General features: G+C 50.8%; 1 protein-coding gene across 1 annotated transcript in view; it reads right to left on the reverse strand.

Moving 5' to 3' along the window:
- Positions 1 to 4,651: 4,651 nt before the first annotated feature.
- LOC127205177 (protein unc-93 homolog A-like) overlaps positions 4,652 to 14,504 on the reverse strand; it is a 28,549-nt gene continuing 18,696 nt past the window's right edge. The window contains exons 4-8 of the mRNA XM_051164360.1: positions 13,697 to 13,822; positions 11,650 to 11,867; positions 10,093 to 10,228; positions 9,426 to 9,557; positions 4,652 to 4,917 (exon numbers count right to left, since the gene is read on the reverse strand). Of these exons, the coding sequence (XP_051020317.1) occupies positions 4,652 to 4,917; positions 9,426 to 9,557; positions 10,093 to 10,228; positions 11,650 to 11,867; positions 13,697 to 13,822 (878 nt within the window). The remainder of the gene's footprint in view (positions 4,918 to 9,425; positions 9,558 to 10,092; positions 10,229 to 11,649; positions 11,868 to 13,696; positions 13,823 to 14,504) is intronic.

A 14,504-nucleotide genomic window follows, 5' to 3' on the forward strand; every position in this document is an offset into this window, starting at 1 on the left:
GGTTTGCCCACCATCATGACTGAAATCCACCCTGGCCCCCAGTGTACTCTTCTGAACTTATATAACCAACTCCTATCCAAAAGACAGAATGTACCAGCCTCTCTAGAAGGAGCCCCCCATCATCTCCCCAAAGATGATTTTATGTTAATTGTGTGTGCCTCTCCTTGACTAACTTATTATAGGATTATCGAGTTTGTTGTGAGTCCTTGAGCGGTCCTGAGGTCACGAAGACATACACAAAACTCCACACTCTACAGTCACCCTCTGTCCCAGTGCACAGGTGCTGGGCCTACAGTGGGCTCTCCAATGAATGTCACCTGGTTGGAAGGACTGCTGGGGAGAGAGAGTGTCAAGTTCCAGAAAATCTGATTGCTCTCATGTCTCATTCCAGAACGATAGACAGGAAACACTTTCTGTCCCCTCATCTGCATGGAGCAGAGTTGTGGCGCTCACTGGCCACCTGCCTCACTCCCCTACACACACAGCAGCACCACAGCCACCTACCTCACTCCCTTGCACACACAGCAGCACCACAGCCACCCATCAGAGCCAAGCCGGGTGGGTAACTGGGCTCTGGTCTTCACTTCTCTCCCTGAACTGTCTTCCTGGTTCCTCCCGCTCCTAGTTCTCCGTTACCCTGCAAGGCCCGCGGATGCAGACCTCAGAGCTCTGCTGTCCTCCACCCTACCAGGCAGTGTCAGGCTCTGTGTGTGATCTGTCACCTCTGTGACGGGACCATCCAACTTTGTCATCTCTCCTGTGAACCCCAGGCCCACTCTCTATTGGTAATGTCCATGAAAACAAAAGTGTCCATAACATATCCGAATTAACATGCCCAGTGCCAGGATGGTGGTGTCCCCCACAGGTCAGACATTCTCCAGGTAAGGAAGTGACAGTTCTTTGACAGTTAGGTCAGCCTGCTGGGCTTTTTCTTGGCTTCTCTGTCTCTACACCCTCACATCCTGCAGAGTGCAGGCGTTGCACTTGTTAATGCAGTAACCATCTCCCTGACCTTTCTTCTCTTACCCTGGTCCTGTGTCCTGTGTCCTTGTGCTTCTGGTGACATCAGTTACCCAAACTCATTTCATACTGTTTGTGACAATTTTCTGTTTTGTTTCTTTTGTTTTGTTTTGTTTTGTTCGAGACAGGGTTTCTCTGTGTAGCCTTGGCTGTCCTGGACTCACTTTGTAGACCAGGCTGGCCTTGAACTCACAAGGGTCCACCTGCCTCTGCCTCCTGAGTGCTGGGATTAAAGGTGTGCGCTGCCGCCACCACCACCCGGCAGAATTTTCTGTTTTGACACTGCTTTGCTGGCTGTATCTAAGACAATGTAAATTAAACACCTGTCAGGTGAAGCAATGAAGACTTCATAATGTCTTCGTGTGGTACAGTCCTGTGTGATGTGTGAGCCTGTTTTGTATTCTCTGTATTAAGGATGCACTAGGAGAAAATAGGCTTGCATCTCAGAGGGCTGTTACTGGCCTGTGGGGCAGAGCCACAGAGGGGCAGGATGGGAGGTGGCAGGGAGGAGGAAGGAACAAGAGAGGTCCCAGGTAGGAAGGCTTTCCAAAGCAGGAACAGCAGGCATCTGAGTTCTCAGCAGCAGGGTGTGAGTGAGGTCCACATCTCCCATGTCAATGCCCTCAGACAACCTCTCTTAAGGATGCCACACCATTCTCAGAAGGTCACACAGGCATTTGGGAGACAGGGATTTACATGCATGAAGCACCTAAGGCTACAGGTACATATCTGCATAATCTTTCCAGTTCCTGCGTCGCTTTACACCCACCGGAATGGCTAAGATCAAAAATGCAAGTGACAGCACATGCTGGCAAGGATGTGGAGAAAGGAGAACACTCCTCCATTGCTGGTGGGAGTGCAAGCTTGTACAACCACTTTGGAAATTAATTGGGTGGTTTCTCAGAAAATCGGGAATAGGTCTACCTCAAGACCCAGCTCTACCACTCCTGGGCATATACCCGGAAGATGCTCCACCATACAACAAGGACATTTGCTCAACTATGTTCATAGCAGGCTTATTCATAATAGCCAGAATCTGGAAACAATCTAGCTGCTCCTCAACCAAAGAATAAATAAACTGTAGTACATTTATACAATGGAATACTACTCAGCTATTAAAAAAAAAATCTTGAAAATTGCAGGCAAATAGATGGAACTAGAAATGATCATCCTGAGTTAACCCAGACCCAGAAAGACATGCATGGTATATATTCCCTTATAAGTGGATATTAGCCCAACATAGATGTCCTCTGAGAGTCTCCACCCAGGGATTGGGACAGATGCTGGGACTCACTGCTGGACTCTGAGTGGAGTGCTGAGAGTGGTATGGAAGACCTGAGGGGCAGAAGGACCCAGAGGGTTCAGGAGCCCCAGAAGGAGACCATCAAGGCTGGCTGATCTGGATCCAGGGGGCCTGCACAAACTGTTGTACCAACCAAGGACAATGCATGCAGTAAACCTAGACCGCCCCCCACCCCCCCACCCCCCGTTCAGATCTAGCCAATGGAGAGCTCACTCTCTACAGTTGTGGGAAAAGCAGGGACTGCCTCTGACATGAACTCTGATGCCCCCTATTTGATCACTTCTCCTTGGTGGGGAGGCCCTGCGCCACACAGAGGAAGGGGAAGCAGGCTATCCAGATGAGACCTGATAGGCTGTGGTCATATGGTGGAGGAGGAAGTCCCCTTCTGTCAGAGGCCTAGGGGAGGGGAATAGGGTGAAGAGGGAGAGAGGGTGCAAATGGGAAGATACAAGTGAGGGGATAAGAATTGGCATTTAATCTGAATGAATTATAATAAAACTAAAAAAAAAAATTAAATAGAAATTCCCCACCCCTGTCACTGATGACCTCTCGGGGCACAGGATGGAGACGAGGGAAACACTTTGGAAGAAGAAAAATTTACTCTTCAAGGAATCCTGCATTCCATGTGGGAACACCAAGGCATGCAGACCATCCACCATCATGACAAAGGTCTTAGGTGAAAAAGTGGGGGTGGAAAAACGGCAGGTGTGCCACTGATAGAGATGTTAAAGATGGAAGGCGTGAAAGGGAGGACGGATGAGGACAGCAACTATAGAGAGGGCATGTGCACAGAGCCCACGTGCCATAGCTGACCCAATCATGGCCACAGCATGTGCACAGAGCCCACGTGCCATAGCTGACCCAATCACGGCCACGGCATGCGCACAGAGCCCACGTGCCATAGCTGACCCAATCACGGCCACGGCATGCGCACAGAGCCCACGTGCCATAGCTGACCCAATCACGGCCACAGCATGTGCACAGAGCCCACGTGCCATAGCTGACCCAATCACGGCCACAGCATGTGCACAGAGCCCACGTGCCATAGCTGACCCAATCATGGCCACAGCATGAGCACCTGGAAGGAACTGTGCATGAATTATGTTTGACCATTGTGTTTCCAGCAAACGTTTGAAAACCTTCCAATGGCTTCTAACATGCATAATCCCTGACATGGCAAGCATACATGTGTGACACATGCGCGCGCGCGTGCGCTTGTGTGTGTGTGTGTGTGTGTGTGTGTGAGAGAGAGAGAGAGAGACAGAGAGAGACAGAGAGAGGAGAGAGAGAGACAGAGAGAGAGAGAGAGTGTCTTTAGAAAGTGTATTTTTATTTAGAAAAGCTGCCTGGAAATTCCAAGAGGCACAAGCACCGAGTGGCCGAACACCCAATGAGCTCGACTGACTTTTTAAAATCCATTTGTCAAATTTGTAGTGTTAGATGTTCACCCAGTTAGTAAAATTGTGGTTATTCTAATAAGCACAACAAAACCAAAAATTGAGATAAACCTATTCTGGAATTTTTCGGTGTTTCGTTTATATTTTGTGTGTACATGTGCGTGTGCGTGTGTGTCTGTGTATAAAAAGGAGGTTGACATTGGGTGTCCTTGGTTGCAATTAACCTTAGTTTGGTTCGGTTTGGTTTTCAAGACAGGGTTTCTCTGTGTCACCCTCGCTGTCCTAGACTCACTTTGTAGACCAGGCTGGCCTCGAACTCACAGAGGTCAGCTTTCCTGTGCCTCCCAAGTGCTGGAATTAAAGGCGTGCGTCACTATACCCATCTTAACCCTAGTTTTTGAGACCAAGATTTTCACTGGGCTTGGAGCTCGTGGGCCTGGCTAGCTGTTTCCTCCACGGGTCTCTCTCCCCTGCCTTCCTGTGCTGGAGTCGCAAGCATGCTCTACCATTCCCTAATTCTGATTTTTTTTTCCCATGGGTGTTAGGGGTTCAAACTGACTCCATACGATTGGTCTGGAAAGTACTTTACTGGCTGAGCAGCTCCCCCCACCCCACTACCTAGTTGTTTTCTTTTTGTAGTATTGGGGACTGATCGTGTAGCCCTGTGCTTGCTAAGCAGTCACACAAGCTCCGGGGTATATTGCCAGCCCTGTGGGTATACTTTTGATCTCTAGGAGTAGAAAAATGTACTGGAAATTTGTTAAATTGAGAAAAATACATATAAAAAAAAACCCTACAGATGGTCTTCATAACGCCCACGGATCGCTGAAGCACCTGTGCAGAGCTGGGTCCCTCTCCTGAGCGCTGCTCCACAGGACGCCTCCTCCGCTGAGCTCTGCTGAGCGGCTTCTAGCCCACAGCTTGCCTGCACTCACATTTCTGTTCTCATTTCTTCTTCTTCTGCCTGGCTTTTCTCTTCTGCAGCAAGGGCCTTGCAAACAGCCCTGGATTCCAGGTGCTCAACAGTCCCGTAAGCAACCATGGCCAGACTCAAGGCCCCCGAGAGAACATAGAGTTTGGTGGACACGCACAGAAATGAGCTGTACCCGAAGGCAATGACGAACCCCATGGCTTCCCCAAGGCGGTAGTTGGCAAAAGCAGCTTCTTTGTTCTCTTCAAATAGGACACCATAAAGAGCTGGGGAGGAGAGACAGCAGTGAAGATGTGTTTAAGACCTCAAACAGGCCGGGGAGATGGCTCCATGGGTTAAGCGCCCATGTGCACACATGAGTGCCTAAGTTCAGACTCCCACATGCACAGAAGATGCCAGGTGCTAGCCCGTAGTCCCAGGGCTGGGACACAAGAGGGAGGGTTCCCAGGGCTTGCTAGCTGGCTGACCCCCCTGGATCAAACAGAGACTCAGTCTCAAAAAAACCACTTGGAGCATGACTAACACAATGCCGACCTCTGTTGTCCACATGCATGCATGCACATACATGCACATACGCATGCAGATACCACGTGCATACACAAAAACACACACACAAATACCACCCATGGACAGACATACACAAAGACCTCAAACACGATCCGTTATGATCCTGAACATAGGTTTTGGTACAGCAAGTTTTCTTGGAGAAAAAAAAAAAATCTAGATATTTTTCTTCTAAAAAAGAAAAAGAAGAATAAAAGCATAGAATGATGCTGACAAGTCAGATGACATCCTCGGGCAGTGGGCAGCAGAGAAACATGGGAGTCACAGAGAATTAGCTGCTGGAGGGAGCTGGCCAGTCCTCACTCTAAGGATGAGGGAAAGAGAGCAAAGGATTCAGTGTGTGTTGTTGTGGGGTTTGTGGCTCCCTGGAGAAAGGGCCGTAGACTCAGTCCAGTTATAATTAAAACATGTATTGATTAGCTGCTAGCAGGATGAACCGCTGCTGAGCCCATGTGAGATTTCTGGAGAATGAGAGAGAAAAAATTTTTTTTCGAGACAGGGTTTCTCTGTGTAGCCTTAGCTGTCCTGGACTTGCTTTGTAGACCAGGCTGGCCTGAACTCACAGCGACCCACCTGCCTCTGCCTCCTGAGTGCTGGGATTAGAGGTGTGCGCCACCACAGCCTGGCAGCCTGGCGGGAGAGAACTTTTAAAGGGGAAAACCACAAGAATCCGGTCAGTATCTGCTCAAGCAAAAACTGGTTCTTCTGCCAAGCAAGTGAGACATCACAGTGCAGGGTGGGGCTGAGCCCCTGCTCAGTCCCCAGGACTACGGAGAAATGAGTTACACTGGTGGGACCCACATGTGTCCCCTCAGGGTATGCCACCAACATTTGGGCCACTGTACTCTACCACGCGATGCTCACCCCCAGTCCCCAGAAGTACAGTCAGGGCTGCTTTGAAGGTTCCCAGACTTTTCTTACTAGTTCTGTGACTTCTATTTTTTTTTTTTCTTTTTAAAAATATTCTCAGCAGTTTTGGTTTGGGTTTTTTATTTTTATTTTTTTTCATTTTAAATGGACACATAGCACCCCTGGATTTGGATGCGGGGCCAGAAGTATCAGGGATCTGGGCAGAGCAACCACTTTCCCTTCAGGAATCCCTGTTAATCAAACCAGCCGCAAGGAGAGGTGTCCACATGGGCTAAAACCAGACAGACAAGTGAAGGGAAGGCACAGGAGAAAACAGGTGCCCTACTACGGCAATATTTAGATGGACAGGTGAGGGGGCATGGCAAGCAAGTGACTGTCCCTGTATCAACTACACACAAGTGCAAGGTGGAGCCCAACATAGGATCCAGAGGAGGAAATGGGGCTTGTGGTAAACTGGGAAAGTTCCAGAACATCTGCCCTTTGTGAGTGGCAGTAAACCCCTGTCCTGATAGCAGCCAACTTTCCCTGGTTATGAAGGATGGTTAGCAGTTGGGCACTGGACACTGGCTCTGTGCAGACCTGGTGCTGTCTCCTCAACTTCTCTATAAGCATAAAACTCGTAATTTACAAAGAAATTTGTTTTGCTCTCAGCTTCGGCCTGACCTGCCTGCCTCATCTATTCAGGATACTCAAGGCTGAAGTGACTTAGATGCTGACTCTAGTCCTCAGATGAGGTGACGTGATGAGCAAATGTCTCCTCAGATGTTTGAAAAGCAGGTTAAACAAGCAGGGCGCACGGAAAAGTCAGTCTTCATGCACTTATGAACTTGAAAATAACCCCTTCAGCAGCGAGCAGGGCAAAGTGTATTTTTAGATGAGACATTCCATGTCTTAGATACGGTGCAGTGAGTGGCATGAGAGAGTTGCTATAGCAACTGCATCCATCCTCAGCTGTCAGACTGAATGAATCAGAGTAGCTGCTGGGAGACTGAAGAAATTCCAGGAGCCCTCAGGGTACCCAGCCCCAGCGAGGGGAGCGAGTGTCTGAGTCCTGTGACAGGGTGGGAAACTGAGGGGAGGGTGGGAAACGGTGACTCAGACAGTGGTGGGCTGAGCTTCGTCCATTCTATCAATGAGAAGAGAACACATTGCCATCCTTTGTGTGTTTATGTGCACGCATGTGCAATAGGTGTACACATGTGCAATAGGTGCAGGCGTGTGCAATAGTCGGAGGAGACCATAGGAGGACCACTCTCAACTTTATTCCCTTGAGACAGGGTCTCTTCCTAGAATTTGAGCGTTCTGTCTTTCTGCTAAGAGTGCCTGCCCAGCAAGCCTCAGCAAGCCTCCTGTCTCCTGCCACTCCCCTGCCCCGGTGCTGGAGTTACAGGTTCCATCTTGGGGATCTAAGGTCCCCAGATGACTCAGGTCACCCTGCTGTCCCAGCAGCAGCTCTGACCCACTATGCCATCTCCCCACCCCCACACAGCACTATTCTTGAGGTGTGGCCAAAGCTACACGTGACTTTCCATGTTGAAAAGGGACAGACAACCATGTGGATGCCTTGTGGATGTGCTGTGCTGTGGGGAGCCGGGAGGAGACAGCTACAGGGACTTAACACTCAACAGCATTCCCACTGAGGTAGCTGCAGGCACACGTGCTCAAGGGAACTGCTTCTGGGAAAACTGATTTATCTTCTAACAACAAAACTATACTCTTGCCTGTGTAAGAAAAATGAAATTATTTCCTTTTAAATTAGCATCCTTTATTCTACAGAGTCATTGCTCAAATCACTCACTGGACTCAAGTGCTTGTGATACACACACACACACACACACACACACACACAGAGATACACTGGGTTTTGGGTAATTTGCAAAGTTTAACAAAAGTGCTCTGTGACTATTTCATGCCCATAGAAAGAAAGAAAGAGGGTGCTAAAGTAATTATCCATGTGTGTCAGAGAGAAAGAAGCCAAAGTGCTTTTACTGCAATGATTTTAAACCTCCACATTGCTAGAGGTGGGGATAAAGCAGCCTGCCTCTCCTGGTGCCCTCCTTGCTTCCTTAGATGCTTTTGAAAATTCAGTGAGTTCAGAAGATCGGCAGCATGCAGAGAACGGGACTCTGTGTGTGTTTCAGTGAACTCTTTCAGGCCTGTGTAAGGCTTGATGCAATTCCTCTCTGGTGCTGACTGGATAAGGTGTCTAAAATTCTGAGGTGATCTGTGATGTCATCATCTTATAGTTTAGGACTTCAAAGAAACACTAAAGTGAGTTTCTGATTACCCCACCCCCACCACACACACACACACACACACACACACACACACACACACACACACCCTGATCTTACATGAAAAATCTAGCCATTTCCTGTTTTCAGAGACTCTGGGCTGAGGGTTTGCACCTTGGCCTCACTCTGTCACCCACACCACACCCTGCATCTTTCTCAGCCTACTGCCCTCCCTCAACTACTCTGACTGCTCTCGGGGGTAGAAGCAAGACCCCCAACCAATCCAGTGTGAATCCCTGGCATTTCTCCCACCTTGTCACACCATTGACTCTCCCTGCTGACGCCCTTGGAGCCTCCCTGTGCAGCCCTAGGCCCAGTGTTCCCATTCCACAGCCCACTGGGACAGAAGCATTCCATTACAAATATGTGCCAACCCCGTTTCTAGTCTCCTGACCTCCTGACCTCCTGACCCCTGACCTCCTGTCCATGCATTCTAATTGAACAAGGTCTTCCTCAGGTGGCCTCTACCACAGCTTCTTCATAGTCGTTTCAACTTTCTACCTCCAGTCAGCTCTCTAGGGCCAAAGGGTCACATTTCCTATCTATGGCTCTGTCTGAGAGCCACTGGCCGCCTCACATCCATTTCAGATTCCGACTGTCCATCAGGAGCATGACCTTCTGCCCACAGGTGTCTTTCTCCTCTGTGTCCCTTTCTCCATCATGTCCACAGGGCACAGGGCGACATGCATTCTAATTTTCCGTGGTCCCTGTCTTGATGACCTATGGACCCTCTCTGTCATCGCTTCCCCTGGGTCCTCATCCGCGCACAGCTGTGAGCATCTGGGAACGCGCCTGGTGCCTCGTGGAGGCCCTTGCCTCACCTGATCCTCCTACACCACACAGGCTCAGAGATGAGACCACATCTCAGATCTACAGCATGGTCCATGAGACCCTCCCTTGGTCATGGATCTGCCGCCCACCCAGGGCTTCTACTCCCCCTATAGAGAGCTTGGGCCCCACCCTGATGGCTGCCTTCTGGCCTTGCTACCCTTTAGACAGGTGACTGAGGGAGATGGCGGCACCGTGAGGCTGGACTGGGCACTCACCGTTGTTCTGTGTCTGCCAGACAGCGTCTGCCATTCCCCACAGGCCAGAGAGGAGGAAGAAGACAGGACGCTGGGCCGGGTCTGGGCGCCAAAGCAGGAGGGCAACAATGCAAGAGAGGTGGGTGGCGGCACCTGGTGGGAGGAAACAAGGCAGGACTGTGGCTGGCTGGCTGTTCCTTCTGCTTGTGATGGGAAGGGCCTCCGCGGGAGTCCGTGTTGGGAACCACCGTCACACTCGCACCCGTGCGCTCTCAGCTTTTCTAATGCTTTCATACAATGCTCAGAAAACAGGATGGTGTGGAGAAAACTCTGATGTGTGACTGACTCTAAGGGAGGCCTTTGGACTGTGGGGAGCCACAGCGAAACATCTTATCAGGGCTCTGGGTTGTGGGACCCCACCCAGGTCTCTAAACAGTATGGAGAGAGAGACCAGGAGAAACCTGAGCAGTGGTGGGTCTGGGCTTGCTCCCAGTGAGAGGGAAATGTGTACTTCCTTTTGTTGGAGGAAGTCAGGAGGTGTCAGGGGGCACAGCGAGAGCACCAAGCTACAGGGCTTCCCTTTTCTAGGCTCTTCTGCAGCCCTTCCTACAACGTACGGTCTTCACACAGCACCCTGAGCAAATGCTCCTGTGTGCTCTCGTGTGCGCCTGTGTGCAAGCCTGCTTACCCAGCATGTAGAGCACAACCCTGCCCGTGTGCTTGGAGATCTTCCCGTACAGCAGGGAGCACAGTGCGGTGACGGCCGAGAAGCAGATCATTACATAGCCCACGAAGTGGATGCCCAGGGCACAGGTCACGTAAGACTGGGGGGAAGCACAGAGCTCAGTCAGTTGCGCTTGCTGACCTTACTGCGGTTCCAGCCTGAAGCCGATGTGGCCTAGGACCGGCAGCTCCCAGCCTGGGAGAGCAACACTGACACGCGCGAGAGGGTCTGCTTTGGACCAGAACGGACACACTTCTTGGCAAACTCCTTCACACATTCTTTGACACGAGTCTGGTACGCACAGTGCTCTACACAGAGTTAACACGGACACTGGCAGGCCCCATCTTTCCTTGTTAGGCCTAAGGATAGACAGGTAAAGGACATGGGTCCTCCAGATGGTGAGGGAGGCCACTGGACAGCCTCGACACTTGGCCTCTCTTCCTGGCAGAATCAAGAACACTAGATGAAAGACTGGGAACAAGGATGCTGGCTGCATTGGCATAGCTGGCTGACGCTGGAATGACACGATGCCTGACGGGGAGGGAGACACTCGCAAACCACCGAGACATTCAAGATGTCTCGGGCATGGTGGCACATGCCTTTAATGCCAGCACTTGGGAGGCAGAGGCAGGTGGATCTCTGTAAGTTCGAGGCCAGCCTGGTCTACAAAGTGAGTCCACGATACCCAAGGTTACTCAGAGAAACCCCGCCTTGAAAAACAAACAAACAAACAAACAAACAAACAACAACAACAACAAAAACCAAAAACAAAAAAGAAAGAAAAGAGAAGAAAGGAAAAAGAGAAAAGGTAAGCCCAAGCATACAGCAGCCATCCAGCCTCACCCTGCCCCCTGCATCTGCACTAAAGCTCAGCATAAGCCCAGTGTGCCCTGGGAAGGGATCTCATGCCGGAAGGACAAGGCTTCTGGGGCAGGGTGGCTCCCTCCCTCCTGCAGCACCAGGGTTCCTCAGAAAGACAGATCCTGGAGACAGGCCCTGATAGAAGACAGTCTCTGCCATTGCTTCGCCACTAGGGAAAGGCCCACACTTTGTGTCGCTACTGCTTGTGTTGCCTCGAGTGAGGGGACTTCTGCAAGCACAGACAAGCCAGGTAGTGAGTGAACAAGAGAGCTGATGCTGGCAGGCCACACGGGTTTCTAGGCTGCAATACAGCCTATGAACGCTGGCCTGGGAAGGATTCTAACACTACTTGTGGATTTGCCACCTTCCCCTATGGTTAACAGCAGTGAGAGTGGAACCAGGTTGGCAGAAGGGACATGCGCCTTACACACAGCTGGTCACGCCTTCCTCCCCTCAGCTTTGTCCCTTCTAGGGAAGACACCTGGCTAGCAGGAAGTTCTCCCTTCAGGTAAGAAGTTCAACACTTCTCAGAGACCCCACGCCTCAATGACTTGAGTAGGACTCAGCTGCTGTAGGACCGGGAACACCACGAACCTGAATCTGCTCAAGGGCCCCTGAGGCACCTTCAGGCACAGCGTGAGCCTGGGGCGTCTCTCCTACCTTTGTGTACTCTCCAGACAGGAACCCCTGTTGGAGCCCACTGTACAGTGGCAGAAGCATCAGGAGGCACAGGCGCTTGTCTCTAAACAGCAAGAAGGTGGACATTACAGTGGACCAGAGAGGCGGCAGCCTGCGCCTTGTCCCTCCTCCATCCTCCAGCTTTTCCTCCACAGGCTCGAGAAACACAGCTATCAGCAGGACGGCCAGGACACCGCTGCCTAGAAGGACACACAGACAGGTGATGGTGCCACCAGGATCAGAAGTGTTGCGCCCCTCCTTGTCCCCATGGACAGCTGGCTGTCACATAATGGGTGACCAGCTCCACCTGATGGCGTATGTGTTAGGTCTACAGTGAACTTGTGGTTGTTTTTCACTTGAAGCCTGCCACAGCAGCTCAGCATTGCCACCACCCACAGAGGAATAGTGCGCATTTAAGGAAAATAAAAACAAAAGCTCCCCCAAGACAGATGGTGAGAGGAAACCAAAGGAAGGCACAAAGCTTTGTGTCATTCGAAGAGGAACATGGAAATCTATTCATGCCAGGCATGGTGGCGCACGCCTTTAATCCCAGCACTCGGGAGGCAGAGGCAGGATTGCTGTGAGTTCGAGGCCAGCCTGGTCTACAAAGTGAGTCTAGGACAGCCAAGGCTACACAGAGAAATCCTGTCTCGAGAAGAAGAAGAAGAAGAAGAAGAAGAAGAAGAAGGAAGAAGGAGAAGGAGAAGGAGAAGGAGAAGGAGGAGAAGGAGAAGAAGAAAGAAAGAAAGAAAGAAAGAAAGAAAGAAAAAGAAATTTATTCCTGTGTTTGACACCTTGAAGGCCCTTGACCTGCTGCGTAGGCAACAGGATTCTCCAGCCAGCCAGATTTATCCAGTGTGTGGACAGACGCTGTTAGCAGAGAAGGGGCCTGTGGGCCTGTGGGCCTGTGGGTGTGCACCACTGTGAGGAGCCACAGGCTACAAGTGAGGAGCTATAGAGTCACACACACACACACACACACACACACACACACACACACACACACACCCCTGCCTGTGGCCCATGCTTCCTTGAGAGCAAAGATAAATACTATACAGTCTGAGGGACAAGACCCGCTTAACACCCCTTTATATACATGTGTAGCTCAGGTTCTATTGAAATGAGTCATATTCATCGGGACTATCTGTGGCTACCCACGTGTCTACAGCAAAGCCAATAGTGAGTGACACAGTGAGACTATGTGATGCTCAAAGCCTGAATTACCTACTTCCTGTCCCTACCTACCAGGAAGAGTGCCACCCAAGGGGGAGAGCGTCACCATTTCACACACCCAGGCTCTCTAGGACTGTCTAAGAATGGTGGAGAGGGGGTGGGGTTCCATTTAGCCCACTAGTTCCCATAGCTGCCTGGCCTCCCTGCTGCAGAAAGGAAACTGGTTGTGGGGGGTGGGACTGAGAAAGCACAAGCCAGGGGACCCCTTGCTGTCCCCACCACAGCGTCAGTGTAAACAGGAGGTCGCAGATGATCAGAGACAGCAGAAACACAGAAGCCTCTCGTGGCACCCACCTCCCGCCTCCTTCCTCCCTCTTGCTCTTCTACCCACATGCCATCCTAGAACTGTGCACCCCCATATTGCACGGCCACTGGTGGCTCTGTTGGACAGCACTGGCCACTGAGTTTGCTTTCAGAGACTAGTGGCAGATATTGGCCCAGTCCTATCATCGGCAGGGGTTTTGCTTTACTTATTAAAGGTCAAGCGCGTGCTCGCGCACACACACACACACACTACACGCACACTACATTGCACACACACCACACACACACACACACACACACACACACACACACACACACACACACACACACACACACATACACACACTATAGAGCCTCCCTCACAATTGGAGGATCACAGAGACAGAAGAAGCACACTGTCCTGGGAAAACCTTCATGGCCATAGCATCCCTTCTGCCAGGTGAGTGTGGCGCGGGTTTCTACGGACAATGTTAGTTTATGGGCTGTAAAGGACCTTCACCACAGTAAGAGGTAGGGCACTTTTTGTACGTACCAGTGTAGATTCCCAGCAGTGTGTAGATGAGCTCCTGGGAGGGGTGATAGGTGCCGTTGGTGGCCATGGGACCCGTCAGGCAGTCTTTGGCTCCACAGGACATGAGCTGTCCCTCTGGGATGGCCTCTGGGAAGTTGGGATCAAGAAGACAAGGTGAGAATTCTAGTGGCTAGTTGGGATAGTTGAGGCTAAAATCAGCAGGGAAAGCGTGGTCACCTATGGCAGGTAACTTCGCTTTTCTTCTCGGAAAGTGAATGCTAGCTCCCTTATGTGTTAAGAACAACATGTGGGGGCTGCAGGGTTGGAACTGCAGTTAAGGGCACTGGCTGCTCACGCAGAGGACCGAGGTTTGGTTCCCAGCACCCACAATGTGACACACAACTGTCTGCAACTCCAGCTCCAGGGAATTGTATGCCCTGTCTGGCATCTGAAGGCAACTGCATGCCTATGGTGCATAGACATACATGCAGGAGAAACACTCATACCCATAAAATAAAAATAAACCACATATTCAGCATAAATACCTGCCTAACATGACACACAAACATGCACGCACACAAGCACACACAGCACATACACACACACAAGTACATGCACACACACACACACACAAGTTGGAACTACTGTGATAGTCAGTGCTGTCAGTGTGTGGGGATCAAGGACATCAGCCTCTGCGCACATCTCTGAGGTGTGAGGGGCTACCATCTAGGTTAGTCTCTGGGTGTGCCACTGGGGGATTGTCTCATTACTCGGGGAGTAAGTGTAGTGGTCTGGGCGCATCTCACACAGAGCCTGAGTTTGACATCAC

The sequence above is a fragment of the Acomys russatus genome, chromosome 21, assembly GCF_903995435.1.
Source record: "Acomys russatus chromosome 21, mAcoRus1.1, whole genome shotgun sequence".
NCBI lineage: Eukaryota > Metazoa > Chordata > Mammalia > Rodentia > Muridae > Acomys > Acomys russatus.